Genomic DNA, 22,978 nt, shown 5'->3' on the forward strand with positions numbered 1-22,978 from the left:
ACAAAGATAATTCTATTACAATTTGATAAATAGAAATCAATATGGCATTCTTCATACAACCAAGGTTTCCTAGCTTTGGATTGTATTATATGATACATTTGTACAAATACACAAATATATTGTATCTTTATAAGATCCTTTATGAAGTATTATTATCCCCAGTTAACAGTGAGAAAAAAAATTCAGTTTGTATGAGGGTAAGTAAATTTAACCCTGAATTTGGGTAAGGCAATTTTTATAACTACCAATGTATTTTAATTATTATTTACAGAAAATATAGTAATATTTATATTATTGCATTATATAAAATACATTACATAAACAGGTTGACAACATATGAATTCATAACTTTTTAACTTATGTGTCAGACTGCACCCTAAGTGTTTTGTCCATTTTTACTCATTTAAACCTCTCAGTTAGTCTGCGAAAATTATACTATTGTTATTTGCATCTACAAATAAGGAAACAGAAAGGAGTGGCATAACTTGCTTAATATTACACAGTTAAAAAGTGGTAGCAATAGAATTTGAATCCAGGCAGTTTGGTTCCAGGGTCTATTATCTTACTCTCTATTTACAGAGCCTGTCTCTCGGGGATGGATTTAGATGAACATTTCATTTCCTATCTTTTGCTCACTTGTGTTTTTCTCCGCAATTATTTCCTAGACAAATGCTTTGGAGTAAGAAAAATAAGTTATTCCTATTTTTATAGGAATGGGGGCAATTTTATAGGAATTGGGGGGCATACTCTTTCTTTGTACCTTTAGAAAAAAAGAATCAGAATTCAAGAAATACATTACAAAATGAAGTTAAAATAAGAAAATTGTTTGGTTTTGGACAAATATAATAATTCCTTAGGAAATTAGTCAAACTCAAAAAATTATGCACTTCAAACTAATTACTTTGACATTTGAACTTACCTGACTGTTGGGTCCATCACTCGGGATTCCACAGCATGCCTCAATACCTGGCATATTACACAGGATACATTTTATATCTGGACTTCCTTCCCTCATTAGGATGTAAGCACCAAAAGGGTAATAACTTTAAAAACGTTTTGATTTTTGTGGGTACATAGTAGGTGTATATATTTATGGGGTACATGAGATATTTTGGTCCAGGAATACAATGTGTAACAGTCACATCATAAAAAATTGGATATCCATCACTGGACACATTCATCCTTTGGGTTACAAACAGTTCAATTATACTATTTTAGTTATTTTCAAGTGAATAATTAAATTATTGTTAACCATAAGCTCCCAGGTGTGCTGTCAAATACAAGGTAGGGCAGCAACTTTTATTTGTTCACTGCTATAAGCCTAGCAATTAGGAGGTTTTGTAGTATGTAGTGGGTGCTCAGTTAATGTCTCATGAATGAGTGCCTACTTTAAAGGGTTATTCTGGGAATTAAATAATACAATATACTGTGTTACTAGCACAAAACACGTAGTCTAGTACCTAGCAATATAACAAAAATGTATTCAATAACAGTGGTAACATTTAAATAGTATTAAGAATCTGACAGTCACTCCCCTAAATTTTACTCATTTAAGCTTTATAAAAATCTTATGAGATGTATACTATTATTATTATTATTCCCATTCTATAGATGAAGAAACTAAGACACAGATTAAACTGCTCAAATCTCAGTTAATAAGTGTCAGTACAAAGAGCTGAGCTCAGGGAACTTGGCTCCAGAATCTACTTTTTTTACCACTATACTTGTTGCTTCTCCAAAGCCCTTCAGTGATACTTGAAATTTAATTTTCTATATTACTATTAGTACTTTTACTAGCATCATCATTTCAGAAATAAGAATTTTAAACAGAATCCCATTTGATGTCTATGCATACAATACAGACTTTTCAGAAATTTGTAAATTTCAGAATTAATGGCAATGAGAGGACAGTTTATTTATCAATTTTAGAACCTGCCCCTATTATTATTGTAATTAGTTGTTGATGTCTCTGATTCACAATAGAATAAACAATCAGTGACCATACCTGTTATAAAGCAAGCATCTCAGGTACTTAGTATAGGGTTGGTATAAGATAAGTGGTCTCAAATATTTGTTGAAAAAATAATACATAAGTAAATGTATTAATTCATTTATTCACAAATAAATGCCTAAGTGAAGTCAATAGCTATAGAAATAAATATCTAAGTTGATGATTACTGCAAAAATCTTCATGTATCCTCTTAGTAATTCACACAGCCATCTTTCATTATGCTATTTTAATATGATAAAACTAAATTTCGTCATAATTATACTTGTTCAGTAAATGAAAGTGGATAGAATTCAACTTGATTTCACTTTTTTTGGTCTAAAATGGCTGTATTCAAATATTTTGTGTGCGAATGCATCATACATATTCAGTGAAAGAGACTTCCAAATTCTCTTTCTGAATAAAATTACTTTGGACATAATCTGTTTTTTCCAGATCATATTTAATCACATATTGTTCCAAAACAATCCTGAAGTCTACTCCAAATTTAAGTGTTTTCCCTCCTGTTCCCATCTGAAATGTCCCTAAACGTTTACATAAGCCTCCATCTTACTTTCTTTGAATTGGCTTATTTATTCATTTACTCATCTTTACTTGGTTCCTGGACTTTCAAAGCATTTTCATTAGAATTGCTTCACAAAACTAGAAGATGAGTAAAATACATAAAATCTGTCTCAGAGAGGTTAATCCCAAGGTAATGTGTGTGGTAAACAGTTGCACAGTGGTGCACACCTAGATCTTTTGATTCAAATTTTAATGCTCTTTCTGCTATATAAGAGGCGAATACATTATGTTCTAAGGCTAAAAGAAAAGCATGGCATATTTTGTGTCCATAAAAAGAATCAAAAGTAAGTTAAAGTTTATAATCTTTACTCCATTTATGCCTTCCAATTTAATTTTGATTACTCATTTCACAGCTTTTAATTAAATTTCTGGAGAATATTGCACAGCCATCCTCAGTTCTCCCAATTATTCTTGGAAATATTTCTATACTTTACAATCAATGTTCAAAAATAGACTAATGGAGATTCCTGACATCCCTATATTTTATATTTGTTTATAACTTCCCTGTTTAATAACTCAATGAATTTATGCTTACAATCCCTTGATAATAGCCATAATCTTTGTTTCAAATGTACTTTCTATACATTATCTACATATGGAATCTCAGAACACCAAAGGAAAGTTAATCTGTCTTTCAAAATGACTACAGTTGCTAGTGATAAGAATATGCTATTTATCTGAGAAAGACTCCCTCAAATCAGGCATTTCGAGGGGAAATAATGGTGACCTTTCAGTTCATACATATTTTAAGTGCTTCTAGGGACAAATGTTTAACATTTGACATGGGATGGCTCCTGTCACTGAAATAAACTCAGAGGAAAATGGTTAACATAGGTGCCATGTTTTTGGTTGAAACTAATGATAAGAAACTAAAAGGCATAGGAAAGTTGTTAGTGGGAACTCCAAGGCTTCTCTCGTAGAGGTGCTAAATAATTATACTTCAAGGACTGAGGAAAAGTAAGGGATCATGAGGGAAGACAAGAAAAATGGTAGTAACTCAGGCAAATACAAGGTAGAGCTTACCCTAAGTGATCCACTAAGAATACAATCACAATGTATTATTAATAGTATATATTATTATATTTACAGACAGGGTCTCATGCTGACACCCAGGCTGGAGTACAGTGGCACAATCATAGCTCACTGGAGCCTAAAATTCCTGGGCTCAGCTGATCTTACTGCCTCAGCCTTCTGAGCAGCTAGAATTGTGGGCATGTGCTACCACACCCAGCTAATTGTTCGATATTTTGTAAAGAAAAGGTCTCTCTATGTTGTCCAAGTTGGTCTTGAAACTCCTGGCCTCAAACTATCTTCCTGTCTTGGTCTCCATAAGCACTGAGAGTGCTACGATTACAGGTATGAGCCAGCATTACCTGTCATAGTGTATTTTTAAAATAAAGAATAAGTCATAACGTATACTACAGAGTTACAAAAATCTTAGGTATATTCTGATAACAAAAAACAAGTTCAGAAGAATGTAAGTAATCTATTCATCAATGCAGACCACAATACTGGCACCTTCACAAGTTAAAATAATTTCTCAGCAGTACATCGGTTTATTTTCTTTGTTTAAACTATGATTGAGATTAGGATAATCTAACTTCAGCTTCTAAAAGAAAGCCAGAAAGGAATGAATAACTTTAAGAGTCATATATAGGAGCTCACTTAATGAAAATGAAGTTGTGGGAATAAGTATTTGTAACTACACAAAAATTGTGAACTCTACCTTGCTTGCATACAGAATGAGATGAATTTTAAAATGAATTAATGTTTGCTGAGGGAAAAAGTTACAGTTTGAGGGGATAGTATGGATTGCTTATTACAACAATTTTAGATAATGATCCCGCTTTCAGGACTAAACTAAATTTTGTAACCTCAATGTATAATCAATGCCTCAGAATGAAATATAATAGTAAAAGGTGCAACTGGATAAATTCTATGTTTTAATTTTATTATTATTATTATTAATTTTATTTTTAATTTTTTTTAACTTTTAGATTCAGGGGCACATGTGCAGGTTTGTTCTATGTAAACTGTGTGTCATGAGGTTTGGTGTACAGATAATTTCATCCCCTGGGTAATAAGCATAGTACCTGATAGGTACTTTTTTCTGATTTTCTCCCTTCTCTCACCCTCCATACTCAAGCTGGCTGCAGTGTCTGTGCTCCTCTCTAGCATCCCTGTGTTCTCATTGTTTAGCTCCCATTTATAAGTGAGAACATGTGGTATGTGGCTTTCTCTTCCTTAGTTTGCTTAGGATAATGTTCTCCAACTCTGTCTATGTTGCTGCAAAGGACATGATCTCTTTCTTTTTTATGGCTGCATAGTATTCCATAGTGTAGATATACCACATTTTCTTTATCCGGTCTACCATTAGTTGGTATTTATATTTATTCCATGTCTTTGCTATTATGAATAGTGCTGCATTGAACATACACATGCATGTGTCTTTATAATAGAACAATTTATATTCCTTTGGGTATATACTCAATAACTGGATTTCTGTGTCAAATGGTAATTCTAACTTATTTGAGGAATTATCAAACTGCTTTACACAATGGCTGAACTGACTTGCACTCCCACCAACAGTGTATAAGCATTCCTTTTTTTCTGCAACCTCACCAACATCTGTTATTTTCTGACTTTTTAATAATAGTCATTCTGACTAGTGTAAGATGGTATCTTACTGTGGTTTTGATTTTCATTTCTGTAATGATTAGTGATGTTGAGCTTTTGTCATATGAAAACTCTAATTTGTTATTCTATGTAATATATGAGGAGGCTGCCTATTTCAGTCAGGGTCCAATCAGGAGACAGAAACCACATTAGTAACTTGAATAAGGAAAAGTTAATATAAAGAATTATTAACGGGTAAAGAGGAAGTTAACTACTAAAAAGGTAAGGAGAGAGGAATTCAATGTTACAGAAGTAGCAACCAAACAATGTAGCTACTGCCTATAGAGCTGAGGGAGAGAGAATCGAGGAGATCCTTATACCTTTAGAAGAGTCCCACTCCTGTACTCACACACTCACACCAACCCCAAGTCTAAGACCCAGACATCTCTGGAGAGGTTGTGGCTATGACTGAAACTCTGTTGGTGACAGAGAAATTTACTAAATAGAGTATATAGGTCCCAGAGTGTATAAGCTACAGCTAGTTTTTTGGTGTGGCCCCCTGAATGGCAGAGAATCTTGCTAGAGTGTGTAGGCTACAGCTGAGCAAGAGGTGAAGTGTGCCACATCCCTCACCTACCAAACCTGTAAGTGCCAGATACAAAAAAGCATGCTGGAAAATGGAGGCAAGGTCCCTTTCTCATGTTCTGCCTTTGCAGTGTCCCTCCAGCCCCTTAAATTGGCAAAGTCTAACATCAAGTCAGCTGGGAAAAGAGAAATGTCTACAGCATGCAGCTCTGACAATACAAGGAAGGGCAAAGAAGAATAGATTTGAAGAGAAGTCATAAATTAATAACTGGTGTGCTGGCACTTCCCCATACTTGGTTGACACTGATACAGTTAAAAACAGTATAAAGTCACATATTTATACATAGAGTCACAAATCATAACCTCTTGTATTGTTTTTCTAAATTTGGTTATATACTATAGCATTCTGCCTTAGAACTATAAACCAATAAATTACACTGGTGACATGATTTGTGAATTTAACTTTCTATAAAAGTATATATAGAGAAAAAGTATAAATTTTAAGTGTACAACTAACTCAATGAATTTTTACAAATATAAGAACTCACGTAAACACCACCCAAGGCAAGACAGAGTTTATTATCAGGACCCTGAAGGCCTCATTCTTGTTCCTCCCAAGCAGTAATTACCAGCTTTTAAAAATGTTTCCTTGAAAATCTTTACCTGTTTTCTTACATGTTTAGTGTAACTAATAAAATGTACAAAGAAAAATAATGTACTGTTTTTATTTTTTATTTTTTGAGACGGAGTCTCGCTCTGTCGCCCCAGGCTGGGTGGCAGTGGCATGATATTGGCTCACTGCAACCTCCGCCTCCCAGGTTCAAGCATTTCTCCTGCCTCAGCCTCCTGAGTAGCTGGGATTACAGGCGTGCGCCACCACACCTGCTAATTTTTGTATTTTTAGTAGAGACGGGGTTTGACCATGTTGGTCAGGCCGGTCTCGAACTCCTGACCTTGTGATCCGCCAGCCTTGGCCTCCCAAAGTGCTAGGATTACAGTCGTGAGCCACTGCGCCCAGCCTAATGCACTATTTTTATGTGGAGGAAAAGAATGTACAAAGTTACTTTTTAAATTTAAGAACTATTTATCCTTCTATATATTTTTCTAAAATCATCAAAGCTGTCTATAATAGAACTATTGTATTGCCCTTGCTTTGTGTAATTTGACCATAATTAGCAATTTCTTTTTCATTCCAGAGGAAGAAAAAATTATATAAAGAGCATACAGAACTTCAATACCTTGGCATAGTGATAGAGATGGAATTCAAATGTTGAGAATAAACTGTTTTCTGCTAACTGTCCCATAACTGAGAAAATGCAGCATATATGTAATAGAAACAAATGACAACAACAACAAATCTAGCAATGATTTGGAATCCTAAGGAAGCAATTTAAATACATGTAAAGACAAAATTTTAAATACATAATATATTGTTTCTTCAAAACTCACAGTGTTTAACATGCTAACAACTGTGAAATATGTTTTTGCTATATCATTTTGAAGTAGTGAAAAGAAAGTAATACATTGAATAGAAAAAGTAGGATTTTATTTTTGTCTTACTATATTTTAAGATGACATATGTATTTTGGAATTATTGAAACTTTTCAGTTAAAAAAATTTGACCAGTTATTCAATTTGGACAGTATTCCAAGAGGCTCAAGAAATTGGATATTATATGGGAGTTTTTTTTAGTCCTGTGTGTGTCTTGATTTCTAAAAAACCATTTTACTATTTTACAGTATTATTTACAAATAAAATTTAAAAATTAAGCATTATATTGAAGGTTGATACATTTAAATAAATTACTTTTTTCCTACTAGCTTTCCATTACAAGTCAAAAGTCTTTGAACTTATGGTTTGGCTCCATAGCCTGAAGGTTGTAAATGTTTTTCCAGAAGGTTTTCAAAATTTTTTTAATGCCTGCCTTTTTTACTGGATTCAGTTCAAAATTTCTAATGAGAAGCATACTTTAAATAGCCTTGATGCCACATTTTTAATATGTTATTTTACTTTATTACTCTTCCCAACTGAGAACACTTATAATCAACATTTTTAAGAGTTTTATATCGGTAATATTTTGTTGGTTCTTTGTTTCCTGTTATAATGGGCTTTCAAGGAGTAAACAAATTTGCAGATTTCCCAAATAAACACATCTGTGTTGGTCAGTGTGGCATGAGGAAGGTTCTTGAAAGTATGTAATATAGTACAATATAAATGCTTTCTGCAACACCTCTTTGTTGCATAGAAAATGAGGAAGATTGCCAATGAGTTCATTTTAGGAAGAAAACTACTAATTTGAAATAAAACACAAATATGTTATTATGTAAACCATATTTATTCTTAATCATGTTTGATTTTGGAGTAGCCTTTGCATTTATATGTGAGGAAATAGTGTCAGGAACTGACCTATTATGTGTCAAAGACAAATGTTATCACACACAAAATTAATAACTTTTTATAATTTATATATTCACTTCAAATTGTTCTAAGAAATTAAGCCTTCATAGAGTTTCATTAAATGCACATGCTTAAGGTGGTTAACATAAACAATGCTATATTTAAAGTTTAAGAGCCTTGAGCATAACACAAATCCGTGCTACTCCTAATTCCTTCATCCTTGCTTGGGAAGGATATTTGGTCACACTTACTCCTACACAGATAACTCAGTTATTCACCCTGATCTCTGGTCTCTTCTGTCCATCTGCCATCTATTTATTATTATTATTCCAGGTTCCTTCCTCTTCCTTCCTTCCTCCCCACCCACTCAACCAACCACCCACTGAAATCCTGAGTTCTGCTCTTCCGTAGTTTTTCAAGATTAGTACTTTCCCGCTCTTCCCTTCAGAAATACTTTGGCATGCTTTTTTCTCTTCAGAGACCACTTGCTCACCTTAGCTCTACAACTATTTCTGAGCCCCTACATATCCCTAGAGAGATTCAGACCTAGATTTGTTCCTCATTCTTCCATTTCCCTTTCTATAACAAAATATTTCTTTGGAAGTGCAGCCAAGAATCCCAAAAAGCAAATTCAGTGAACCAGTGCAGTAAGAGGGCTTTTGCAGATGAGACAGTTTGCAAAACTATGGTAACAGAAAAGTGCATATGGTCAGTGCCTAGCTGATTGCATTTTCATTTGTAATGTGGAAGTACTGCCAACAAATTGAATTAAGCTTACTATAGTAGAACACATTACTTAAAATTCCATTCTGTTGCAGAGTCCTGAATGACCCTCAATAATTGGGCTGTGAAGTTTGATATTGTGTACATTTTTTGACTCTACCAAGCATGTGATAATAACAATAATGGAAGGCAATATATTAAAATGCAATACTGCTATAAACATGCATGTGCAAGTATCTTTTTCATATAATGATTCATTTTCCTCTGGGTTAAGAAAGAAAAGTAGATCCACCATTTGATCCAGCAATTCCACTGGAATTACTGGACCAATTACAGATCAAACAGCAGTGGATCTACCTTTCCTTCTTTAAGGAATCTCCACACTGTTTTCCTTAGAGGTTGTACTAGTTTATCCTTCCTACCAACAGCGTAAAAGGGTTCCCTTTTCACTGCAAAAATACAAAACCAGCCCAAATGCCCATCAAGAAATGAGCAGATAAAGAAAATGTGATATATATTTAGCATCGAATACTACTCAGCCATAAAAAGGAATGAAATAATGGCATTTGCAGAAACCCCGATGGAACTGGAGACTATTATTCTAAGTGAAGTGACTCAGGAATGGAAAACCAAACATCATATGTTCTCATTCACATGTGGGAGCTAAGCTAAGAGGACACAAACGCATAAGAATGATACATTGGACTTTAAGGACTCGGGGGAGAGGGTGGGGGTGGCAAGGGATAAAAGATTACACATTGGATACAGGGTACACTGCTCGAGTGATAGGTGCACCAGAATCTCAGAAATCAAAACTGAAGAACTTATTCACGTAACCAAACACCACCTGTTCCCCAAAAACCAATTGAAATAAAAAATTAAACACAAGCAAACAAAAAAACCTTTTGTCCCAACAGCCAAATGTTAGGAACTTGTTTGGGTTCTGACTAATAAATACCTCCATAAAAATTAAAATTCTCATTAAAAACCAAACGGTGAATGATTTAAAAAGCAATGCTATAGCCATCACTTTCTAATCTTTTTTAAAATTAGAAAGAAGTGAAAAAAATGTACTTCCAATAATTTCATATCTTTTTAAAATATGGCTTCAGATTTTCTCCACTTAAATTGCAAAGTAAACCTTCATTATTAACTTTTATATCCAATAAAATATACTATTGTATTCCTGTATTTATCCATTCAATAATTATTTACTGAATATATACTATGTACCAAACACAGTTCAACCTAAGTTAACAAAAAGTCCTCATTCGCAGCTTACCATGGGCCATACGATGGAACCAGTAGTAGCCAAAGTCAACTCCTAAGAAGGTTAAATACCAAGTCCATGGAGAATCCCAAGGCAAACTGAACAGACTGTAGTTCTCCCAGATATAAATATAACTGGTCAGTTCAATGCTCCTGAAAAATAGACTGGAAGATAAAATTCACAATCAGTGATTATATAACATTTTAGAAATAAAATTATGCTAAAATGTTTTAGATAACATTTAAAATTAATATCTTCATATGAAAAAATGAAACTCTTTCTTCTACTTTGTTTCTTCTCTGTCATTCTTTTTAAAGGCTCAAATTCCTTAGTATCAAAATCATTCCCAGGAAGCTTTATTTTATTTCATAGGCATCATGGATGCCAGCTGTTTGTGCTCTCAACTTCATGAAATTTAAAAGGCCATTTTTTCATGTCTCTTAAAATATTTTTCATTGAGCCCATGCAACGTAAATATGACAAGACTACAACTTAATTTCTGTGATTGTCATTTCTAAATTTTATTGAAGTATATATTAAGAATGCTTTATAAAGGGAATATAAACTAGGCTTTTTAAAATATTAGGAAAAAAATTTTCTTAGATGTAAGGTATACAAACCTAATTAAAATAAACAAATATTTCTAAAACTCAGACACTATACTGTATCTTGCCACCTATTTATCAAACTTCTGCAAATTCTTATTTTCAGTAACTTTTTAAAACCTACAGAATATGCTTTAATTTTAGAAAGTATATTATTTTCTCTTTCAAGTTTTATGTGATCAAATTTAAGATTAGCTTCTAGATTGTTTTGTCTCTTTTATCAATTTGATTGAATTGACTTTTCCTTCTATATTTATTTTTAAATAGAAAAAGAATTAATCATTTTGGTTAATAAAGATATATTTATAAGTCATCAACAAGTTTGGTGCTGAAAATTCTGAGAAACTTTTTAAATATTCTAATTTTAGATAAAAGTGGAAGAAGTGGTGCAGACTATTATACTACTAAAATTTTTTATTTTTATAATATTTCCCTTTACAGAGTCAGTTTCTGCAAATTAGCATTTTACTGGTTCTTTTAAAGATCCAGCCCTTTAATTTTATTCTTGAATTTAATTATCATATGACTTTAACCGTGATTTAATAACTTTAAAACAACCTCTTATACTTTAATATTTTAAAGTATTATTATTTAATCTGTAAAACACTAGGCTATCTTATAACAGCATTAATATACATAACTCAGAGAAATGCCAAATGCTTACAATTTTGAACAAGAGTACACATCACCATATATTAAAAAACTCAATTTCCAATTTGAGATTACATGGTTAGAAGAAGCAGTTTTGTCCCTGTGTTCAAGTCCTTGACCCAAAGGAGTTGCTCATCCTGTACCCCTACTACAATGCCAATCTGAGTGATACTCTGAGTACTCCAGAAACCACTGCTGCAGTGGCCCTGAGACTGCTTGTGGGCCTTCATTTAAAACCTGCCTTCCAAGGTTTTATGAAGGTATGTTAGTCAAAGTAGGGGATTAGAACAAATTATACCGTAAAGCTTGTTAGCTTGGTTGGTTACTTTTATATATTTAGATGAGGGCTTCACAACAGTGCTACTGTTGACATTTGGACAGGATAGTTCTTTGTCGGAAGAGGTTGTTTGGTGCAAACGTTTACTGAAACTATGAAATATTAAAATTGCTCACTATTGTTTATTAGTAGGGGTTACCCATATAAAATTTAAGTTTTAGGTTAAAAATGACAATATCAGTTTTATATGCTTCAATATAACAATTTCTCTAAAACAGGAATTCTTAACTATAACACTACTACAATTTGGGCCAAATACTTTGTTGTTTTGAAGGTCTTTCGTGTGCATCATTGAATGTATTCCAGCATTGCTGTTCTTTAGAACCTAGATTTAGGACCCCTCCTTCTCACCCTAGCTATGATTACAAAAATGTCTCCAGATATTTCCAAGTGTTTCCTGGGGAGTAAAAATTTCCCCGGTTGATAACCTCTGCCTTAAGACAACTGATCCAGAAAAATAGATTAAAACAAAATGTAGTAGAAAGTTGAAAACATCTATAGCTGAATGGCTTAAGTATTAGCACATAGTGTCAAAGCAGATTCCTCCATGGATTCAGGCAGTCATTCAGTGAATTCATATGAAGAGCCTACTAAGTGCCAAACACAGTACAAGACGCAAGAACACACTATTAAACAGGGCAAACGCCACCAGCCTTACAAATGTTCCCTCAATTTAATACCTTTTAAAAAAAATATGCTGTCTTTCTTGTCAGCTCCAGTGAAAATGGAAATAGGCATTAAGATACCAAGATCTCAATAACAGACTGAAGGTCCTTGAAAAACTTCCATTTGTTAAAATAAATAAATAAATAAATAAATAAATAAATACAATTAAATCAATCAATAAATAAAAATTTTTAAAAACCTGCCTGAAATTGAAATACTTTTCTATTTCCTGTACAGGTGCCAGGTCTTGAGCAGACACCCAGTTTATTACTCCATCAACTGACTTATTAGGGTTGACACAAATCGAGCTGAAATATGCTTGACATACTACAGTCAAGCCTTCCCCCCACCACATCCCACACACATTAGCATGAAGCCTAACTTCCCTCAAGACACGAAGAAGGAGGGGAGAAGCTGTAAGAGTTATATTCCCTGCTTTCTATCAGCAAAATTAATTTGATCCTCTTTTATTACATATATGAAAGAATAGCCATGGAGTGCCCACAACTAAAAGCAATTCACCTAAGCAATACAGCTGGCAAATGATTATCAAGCTCTGGAAACCCGGGATTGTAGAAAATAGCACCTACATTTTCAAAAATGTTCCCACCAGACCTTGAATCATAAACCAAAGTTCCTTCCTCTTTCTCTTCTCAATCCCCCTTACCCCTTCCACCCTGCAATCTCAGCACATGACTCTGCATCCTGGAATTTAAACTCTCTAAACTCCATCCTGCAGGAAGAGGCACATATAATATGTACGTATATAGTAAGCTTACTTTATCACATGAAGATGGAATATTGGGTAGCACAGGGGCTTGGAATTCCCAAATGCCAGATCCCTTTTATGCCTTAAGTTTAAATGTAAGGCCAGGAAAGTGACCTAAATGTAAAGAGACATTAGAATCCTCTAATTAGCAAACTGTGTATAGAGAGGCTTTCCTTCCATTGTCCTATTTTCTTCATGAATTCCCCCAAACAGCAGTTTTCTCTTGGGTCTGAAGTATATGTTTCAGCAAATGAAAAGTAGCTTATTTCTCTAACTAGTGATCTGATTTTCTGTGTGTTTTACTTAACATTTTTCTCTCATCACTAGAAATTTGTCAATGTTCAGTTACTATAAAAAAGTTACTAAGTTACTAAATTAGTATTTAGTATTAATCCCCATTTTTTACAAAATAAAATTCAGTTTTAATGTTAATATTAAAAATAATCAATAAATCAGAAATAAATGTTATTTGGGGATTGAGAATTAGAAACTAATGAGTTTTCAAAGTCATCTCCATCTGAGTCTACCCATCACCAGGAACAGAAGTGTGAGAGTGATCATGACGTTCACCCCTTCAGTATCTAAGGATAATTTAAGGTATGAGATAATTAGGCTGAATGAGCCCTAAAATGACTCTCAAGTTGTTGTCATTAAGAAAGCAAGTGACATTTGAAGTAATGCTCTCATTGCAGCCTCCTAAAATAACAGAGCAAGTTTCAAAATAAGTAGACTTATGTACTATACTCATACGAATCTGCCAATTTATATTATTCCTTAACTGTCATTATAGCTGAGTGTTCTGATTTGGCCAGATTATACAAAATTAAAAAAAAAATAAAATTAGATATTTTTGTTTCGAATACTCTTGTTTTATGAGCCAGAAAATAAATGAATATTTAAACAAGATAATTACAAATATCCTTAAAACTCCAAGAAGTTACAAATAAATTAATATATTGGATCATATATATATGTGTGTATATATATATTTTGGATCATATATATGTGTGTATATATATTGGATCATATATATTATTGGATCATATATATAGGATCATATATATATTAGATCATATATATGTATATATGTTGGATCATATATATGTATATATATTGGATCACACACACACATATATACATTTATGTAAAGAGAGTGAGAGATATTTTTCTGGGAAATGTTGCTATTTATCTACTTCAAAATCCCTTCAACTGAATCCAGGAGTTTGCACTGCCTGTCTGTAAAGCTACTGCCACTTTTGCTCCATCTAGTGGAATATTGATTTTTGCTTGGTAATAATAAGATAGATAATATTACCTTTACCGTCTGCAAACAAATAAAATCTGCACTACTAATTCTTATTGTTAAATAGTATTGTTCATAAAACAATCACTTAATTTAATTTCTTCATAACAGCAACCATAAAACCATAAACCTTTAAAAACGCAATGTGATAGATTTGGAAGAAATGAATTTGCCACATTCTTTACTTTGCAGGAAATGTATTACTCGATTGAATAAACACACAAGTCCAGACTAATAAGCAGTGAATCTTGCATTCACTAGGGAAGTTTCGTCTAATAGCAGTTTGTGAAGTTATGCAATTAATAACAAAGGCAAAGTCTATTTATTAGTTTTCTAATGCAAATGTTAAGAGGAAATGAGACATTCTCTCAAATATAATTAACAAGCCAACAAATTTTTTAAAATCTATTTTCCTTACTTGGGGATTTTTAATAATTATTTCTAAGTTAACAAATTTTAGTATTAATAATAAAGTATTATTATTAACATTACATAGGTTCATTTATCTCTTATTTTGGACAATGAATTGTTGCTTATTAAAGTCATCATCCAAAATTATATGCATTCATTTGTTAGGTCTGATTTGCCAAGGCAACATTTAGCATGCTAAAGCCCTTAGTATAAAAACCCAGTATACAAATTTTCTATATTCTCTGGCCCCATCCCAAAGAGTCAAAAATATTTTTAAAAGGTTTAATTTCCTCCTTTTTAATTTTTTTTTTTTTTTTTTTTTTTTTTGATGAATTGAAACTTTCTTGTCAGGAATGGAAAATTCCATGGCAGGCATGGCCAGTAAAAGTATGCATATATATGGTTGAACATTGTGGAGCTAGCTCCATAGTAAAAATTGGCAGTGACCCATATGTATTAAAAGTGGAGTGTCCCCAACTTTATTTGAAAATTTACCTACTTAAATTATCCCTCTAACCTATTGCAATTTGATTTATAATCTGCTGTTTCAACAGAATAAATGAACCCATTAAAAACAAACATACTGTAGATATTTATATCAGGAATAAAACTTCTCTGGGGAGGATGCAATTTATGGAAGTAGAAACATTGGAAGGAAGTAACAAATTGAAGTCCCGGTTTTCTAATGAAGGATTGGAAATTGAGTTTTGCTTAAACAAGCAGGAAAAAAAAAATGTGATTATTTTTCACTCATTAACATTTAAGTCAGTAGCAGGATATTTCACAAGTTTTAGATACATTTGCTTAAACAATAGATTTTGTAAATACTTTGTTAAATAAAGTTTAATTTTTTTACAGTCACATATGCGACTAATTGTTAGAAAGTCAGATTATTTGCATGATACACTGTGTTTATCTAGAATACATAGACATATCTTTTTCTAACTAGGACTAGTATCTGATTAGGAAGGCTGCTGACTGGATGATAGGCTGTCTACTGGATTTCAGAAGAGCAAAACAGATGCAAGCCTGCCCAGAATCTGGTTCTTAGGACAGATGGACTTTTATTACAGACCATGGTCTGTCCAACAGACTTGTAAACAAGATACAATCTTCTCCATCGTTAATATTTTCCTTGACATAAAGATTTGAAAGAGGTAGCATATATCTTTTCTATCACCATGGTAAGCACACTATTAATCTTTAAGGTACCTGAAATTGTATGTAATCCTGAAATTAAGATCCTCAAAAGAAAAATATCGTTTTTCTTCAAAGTCTGCACACAACATTTCTATTACGTGTATGACGAAGTGGAAAAATGTGTTCACTTTGATTTCCACTTCTTTTGTCAGAGGCCACATGCTTATTTGGAATTATTATCCAAAGCATAATTCTTCACAAACGTATTAGCAAAAGGCATACTACCATTTGTCTTGCAATCACCTATGTGAAGGACGTAGCAAGCCCCTGTTGCTAGTGCAGAAAATGAAATTAGTCCCTGGGAGAGGATACAATCATTGCCGTGTTAATCTAACCCTCAGCTGTTAATGATTTGCACAGGGATTCCCCTTGACGCTGTGGCTTCAACTGAAATATTGTTTTAAGAATTGATGTCAAATTCTTCCTTTTTTTTTCCTGAAAGCGGATTGAGAGGAATGGATCCACAGGCTTGCTTTTCCTTTTCCGTTTATATCTGGGTTTGGGATTTTTTTTAGAGCAACAAATAAAATAAAAACATTTTCACCATAGTTCTATACAACAAAACAAAGCAAAACAAAATAAAAATTCATTGTCAGATAATTTGCTTTACTGGGATCTTTCAGACAAGGCTGTAAAAGAGAAAAATTCCTTGAAAAACTTTAAAGAAATCCACATTTCATAATTTAGAATTGTTCTTTACATCTACAAGGAAAAAAGGAGTAATTTGCTATTCTCATTTAAAATAACTATAGAAAAATATTCTCCAAATTCAAGTTCATAACCTTTTACCTTTCTCTCAAAGGGCACCAGAGTTAACAGTTTGTGTTAGTTTAAGGGCTGTTATGAGTAGTGGGTGAAGGAAAAGAACCGCATGTTCTATCCCTGAAGGACTGGTTTGTTTTGGTTTCTTTTTTTCCTTCTCTCTCTCTCTCTGTCTCTCTGTCTCTCTGTCTCTCTCTCTCTCTCTCTCTCTCTCTCTCTCTCTCTCTCTCTCTCTCTCTCTCTCTTTCTTTCTCTCTCTCTTTCTCTCTGCTTTTGGGGGTTTATAGTTTGTAAAAATATCTCTTTTATTCTTATTTTCCTGTTATAACTCTGTACCTTTTTAAAATAACACTGCTGAGCAAAAATATTGTATTGAGGATATAGTTTATATTTCTGGTACTTACAATGTTATGATAAGAGAACAATCTAATTTAATTTGGAACCAAATCAAACTTTAAAAGGTAAAAAAATAATTCTGAAGAGTTCATTCAATTTGCTGTCAAATTCATTGTCAAAATGCTTAACAAATTCATTCCAATTCAGTAAAATATATGACCTGTAATTGTATATGCAGGGCAATTTTCAGTTATCAGGTGACTTTTATAGTTTGTCAATGATCTGATTTCCATAAATCTATACACTTAACTTTCTGAGAATGAGCTAAATTAACCAACTGGGTATTTTCAATTAACTAAATCTACATCTAAAGCTATATACCCTTGGGCATGTTGAAAGTATTTATTGTTCATTTCTGCTTAAGGGGGACATGTATTATAATAAAGGAAATTATCTATACTCGTAAATTCTTATTCATGATAATCTGGGAATTAGCTGCAAATTTCTGGAGACATTATCTTCCTCCGATTCCAACTGCAAAATGCAACAATTACAAGTAGTTTTTCAGAGTAAATATTATTAAGATTACTCCTACTATATACCTAATGCACTTTTCTCAAACACTTATTGAAAAAAATACTTTTAGGTTTATTTTCTATTTAAACTATTTAACGTAATATATGAAATTATTCCACCTTTTTTAGATGTTCAAAGTTTTCATGTTATTTTTTAAAAATCCACCTTAGTTTCCCACTGGGCGGTTAATAGAAACATTCCAAAGCAATGAGCACCAGTCCGAAGTAAAGCTCTTAAAACAGGACAAGAAGTAATGGGTGGGAAGCTGGAACAAGAACATTCATCAGTAGCTCAAAGCACAGACATCTAAGGGAATCTTTGCTCACCCTCTGCCTCTTTGGTAAGCCCACATGTGTTGAAGATGACTTCCATGTTTTGGTCTTTCCTCTTCACACATTATAATGTACTCTTTCTAAACAAATAGTAGGTCATTTATATCTTACTACTATCAGGTCCCAATATCCCCTAATTTTATCATCAACATGTCACAGGATTATTACTGCTTTTTGGGTAACTTTACATGCAGCAGACATCATTCCAGGCACAGGAGCTAAAACTATTAAGAACACACACCTCTTGCTCTCAAGTTGTGTGCGAGCTAGCAGGAAGGGCTGAGAGAAAAACAGGTGAGCATCATGTCTTGTGATAATTCTAGATTTGGGATAAGCACACAATTCCATGGGACTGTAGTGTAGGAATGCCTAACGTAAGGTTGGAGAACAGATAAGGCTTGTTGAAGAGTGTGACATCTATGCTTAGACCTAATAAATGAATCTGAATTGGCCTGGATGGCTTTCTAGGCGGAGGGAAGTGCCTGTGGCATGTGGACAATGGCAAGTAGTAAAGCATGATAGGATAAAGATGACCGACAGGAGAGTGGAGGACCCAAAAGCAAAGTCAGAGAAACAATGTTCTCTATAGTTCAGGACAGGGATTTGTACCTTATACTTGAGGCAATAGGGAGCCAGTGAAGGGTTTTCACTGGATTCGTATTATGGAAATGTTTGGCTGCAAACGGGGTTGTACTAGAGCCAGACACCAATTAGGAAACCATTGTAGCTATTCAGAGATTTGTGTGACCTGCTCTAGGGAATGTCTACACCCCAGAGAGCTATTCTTTCTGAAGCTGAAAGAGACAAAACACAGTTTTAATAGAGAACTAGACCATAACTCAGAGCTGGAACCACAATAAGGCAAATGAAGCACTCACTTTAAAGGGGTATCAACAAAGTCAAGATAAATAATCTTTAGGGTGATTTTTAAAATGAGTGCAAAAAATCAATGAAGAACAAAATATCAAAATTTTAAATAATGACATGAACAGAATTATTTGGGAATATTTGTGGAAATAAACTAATTCTCCCATGCATTGAGTTCCTTTGTCTCTCATACTTAGGCAATTTCAGTTTTTCTCCTCAGTGTTGTTAACCATCTAACTCACCTTGGAAGTCGAGACAGAACACCGGCTGAGATTGACGTTAAAGCATGATCCAAGCGACCCGGTGACTTCCCTTTGTGAATCCAGCTGACAACAAGTTCAAGTAGCATCAAGGAAATGAAAAATGGAGTTGCCTGGAAAGGAAATTGCAGAAAAGAGATGCTATTATGTTCCATATGAAATTATTTTACATTTCCTGATTAGTCACTTCAGAATTGAAATGCCCAGATTTGAGAAGCCCCGCAGGAGATGGTAGACACCCATTTTAGAGGATTACTTCCCACACAGTGGTAAAGAAGTCTAATTATTTTAGACATTTGCTAAATATGTGCTCAAATTCTATCATCCAATTTGAATATGAAATGTAATCATAGATATAACCATGATAATTATAATATTATAAGATTAGGAGGAACATCTTCCAAATGAGGTTAAAAAAATACATTGAGAATAAGGTAAATAATTAGAAGTCTATCATCTCTATATGTGTAATTCAGATCCACTTCAAGAGGCTTTCCTTAAAGATGCACATAATTCTAATTTTTCATTTTAGTATTACCAGAACCATTTCTAATGATGAAATTGAAAGAGTAGAGACAATTTTCTTCCTCGAATTTTAGAGAATATGGTAATTTTACATATTTTCTTAAAACATGATTCAGATTTTATTCACTTGGTTTTGATTTTTGTTTCACGTAAGAAGAGGTGTTTTGAAGGCTCCACTATTGGTGATGGAACATTGAATTCGGTTTGATGTTGCAGTATAAACAATAATACTTTATGAAGATATCAGTGCCACTTTTTTAACTTAAAAAAATCAGAAAGAAAGCATAATATCTAATCTTGAAAAAGTATGGATTTTACTCATTTGGAAGGTAATCATGAGTTTTGAAGCTTTCTAAACTGAACTCTCAGTAACATATTCTGTGATGTCATTTTTTTTTTTTTTTCTATTTCTGCTTTGAACTAGTGAGTGTTGTAGGAACAACTTTGATAGGGTGGGGAACTTCAGTACTCAAGTTCTAATTCTGGATATTTCCACTTCCAGTCATAGCCAGGAACCAGAAGTGAAATGTGCCTCTGAGTACTTCAGAGTTTCAAAGAAAACTTGGTTCAAATTCAAACTTAGGAAGTCAGAGTTGGACTTGGTCAAGCTGCGTATCCTTCATTCTGCAGAACTAGTCTACCAAATGAAAGAAGAAATAGTTTCCCTGGAAGGGGTGGACAAGTTAAAGATTTAAAAATGAAATTGTTACAAAGTTTACTGATGTGTTGTAACTATTTGACATTGAGCTTCCAACAGCTACATTTACAATGCCACGGAGTCCAGGAAAACTTTAAACTTTTGTTTTTATCATATTCTGGAGTGACATACAAAGGAGGGAGGGAATTTACAGGTGAAGATGGCTATGGATTGTAAGGAAATTCAAGTAGAAATTCTACTTTTGCTTCATGCCTTTAAGAAACTGAATTATTATTAGAATTTAATAATTTGAATAATGAAAGTGAACAAAACCCTAAGGAAGTTGACCTTACCATGTATTAAGAAAGCAGCAAGAGTAAGAGTAACCTCTTCCAATATAGTCTCACCTTTTTAACATAATCAGGCACCTCTTCTAATGTTTGGAACGAAGTTTCATTGGGTTTCATCATGTAAAACAACATGCGAAATCCCTGGGAAAATGAAACATCCTGCTGGGCTTCTGGGTTCTTCATTTCTGCCCTTGTCTGATTCCCAGCTGGAGAATATTTAGGATTCAATGCTTGAAGCCAGAGGCTGAACAAAGAGGACGAGATGTGCAGCTCAGAACAAGCTCTTTGTCAGAGAACAGCTAAAACCTTCCATTGAGAGCACACTCAACAGCCGATTCTGTGTAGAAACAGAATACAAGGATCAAGAACAAGTACAGAGTTCAGTGGGCGCTAGGCCAGAAACAGGGCATGTGGGGGAGGGAAAAGAGGACTCATACCCAAATCAAAGTCATACAGTGCAGTTTGACTGTAGGTGGAGCAAGTTACTACTTAAAAAAGGAGAGAAAAAAATCGTAACAGTGTCATGGAAAGAAAAAAGTGATAATGCAGATATAAGTTCACTCTGAAAAACTGGATAGAAATTCAAGCATCAAATCACATAGAAAAACATTTTTTTTCCTCCTCATTTAGAAATTTACAATGTGTTCAAGTTTGTAGTCTCTTTGTTTCCTGCAGGGACAGGATATAGGCGAGCTACTTAATAATAGCTTGAAAGTCAGAGGCCGGGCGCGGTGGCTCAAGCCTGTAATCCCAGCACTTTGGGAGGCCGAGACGGGCGGATCACGAGGTCAGGAGATCGAGACCATCCTGGCTAACACGGTGAAACCCCGTCTCTACTAAAAATACAAAAAAACTAGCCGGGCGAGGTGGCGGCGCCTGTAGTCCCAGCTACTCGGGAGGCTGAGGCAGGAGAATGGCGTAAACCCGGGAGGCGGAGCTTGCAGTGAGCTGAGATCCGGCCACTGCACTCCAGCCTGGGCTACAGAGCGAGACTCCGTCTCAAAAAAAAGAAAGTCAGTAAGCACTGAATATCTGACTCCTTATCACCTATTTATATTTCTGTATCTGAATCATGCTATTATAACTTCTGAATGTTTGCAACCAGTTTAGGGGCATTTGGCTTATTACATAACCTACATCGTTTAATGGAAACTTGGTTAGTCACATCTCCTCGATTCTTGTTAGTACTTATGGGAACTTTCTGATTAAAGAAGGTGCCAAGACGTTGCTGTGAGACCTATTTCTGTTTTACAGAAAGAGCTTACGTGATTGTACCTTTTAAGTAGATTATAAGGCACTTAATTTATTACATTACCAGTGAAAATGTGGAGCTTGCCAGAATAGCCTCAGCCCTTTACCCTAGCTGTAATCATCCTTTAGCTGCCATTTTATCATTTAAAGATGTTTAGATAGATCTAATTAAAGTATCAATGAATGATCGTTTTAGAAAAATATAGAAACTAAAGATGTTTAGATAGATCTAATTAAAGTATCAATGAATGATTGTTTTAGAAAAATATAGAAACTATTGTTTTAGAAAAATATAGAAATTACTGCCCAAAACACTATTACCATTTTGGTACATGTATAGTCAGTTTTGCTATAATGTGATATATCCATTCCTAAAAATCACAATACTGTACAAAACTGTGCAATAAAAACCACGAAACTTACTAGAAAAATGTGATTAGGGTAAAATGCTCAAAAACGTCGTAACGACTCAAAAGGAACAAAAAAAAGGTCAAAGTCAAATAAAAATGGTAGCACACTTTCACACATGTTACATGGTTAAGACATACATACATACTAAAATAAATATGATGCTTTACCTTGAAAAAGGCCTGAAACTTGTTTTGGAAATTAGACATTGGAAGATTTGCAAACTGTAAGTTACTTTAGTTTGTTGAAATATGGGTTATCTGAAATCAGAAAGTTGTAATATGACATGTGGGTGTCACGGCTCACAACACATAGGTGAAGTGAGAGTGCTACTATAAGCGATGTGTGTATTTTGTGTGTCCTAAGCCTTTCAGTTGTTCAATTCAGTTTTTTAAAGTTCACCTACTCTTTTTCACTGAAAAAATAAATCACACATGAGCATAGGTAGTATGCTCAAATTATTTTCTGGTATATTAATCACGTTGGAACAAATTTAATCTCAAAGCACGTGTTATAGCAGAATTGACTGTCCTTTCAGACCATCCCCATTACAAGTAAATACACATGGA

The 22,978-nt window shown here is 33.8% G+C and overlaps 1 protein-coding gene across 1 annotated transcript in view; it reads right to left on the reverse strand.

The window, feature by feature from the left end:
• AGMO (alkylglycerol monooxygenase) overlaps window positions 1-21,096 on the reverse strand; it is a 372,156-nt gene extending 351,060 nt beyond the window's left edge. Inside the window, exons 1-3 of the mRNA XM_010370787.2 lie at window positions 20,808-21,096; window positions 19,221-19,351; window positions 10,176-10,327 (exon numbers count right to left, since the gene is read on the reverse strand). Of these exons, the coding sequence (XP_010369089.2) occupies window positions 10,176-10,327; window positions 19,221-19,351; window positions 20,808-20,933 (409 nt within the window). The 5' untranslated portion in view covers window positions 20,934-21,096. The remainder of the gene's footprint in view (window positions 1-10,175; window positions 10,328-19,220; window positions 19,352-20,807) is intronic.
• Between the last annotated feature and the right edge of the window lie 1,882 nt (window positions 21,097-22,978).

The sequence above is a fragment of the Rhinopithecus roxellana genome, chromosome 6 (assembly GCF_007565055.1).
Source record: "Rhinopithecus roxellana isolate Shanxi Qingling chromosome 6, ASM756505v1, whole genome shotgun sequence".
NCBI lineage: Eukaryota > Metazoa > Chordata > Mammalia > Primates > Cercopithecidae > Rhinopithecus > Rhinopithecus roxellana.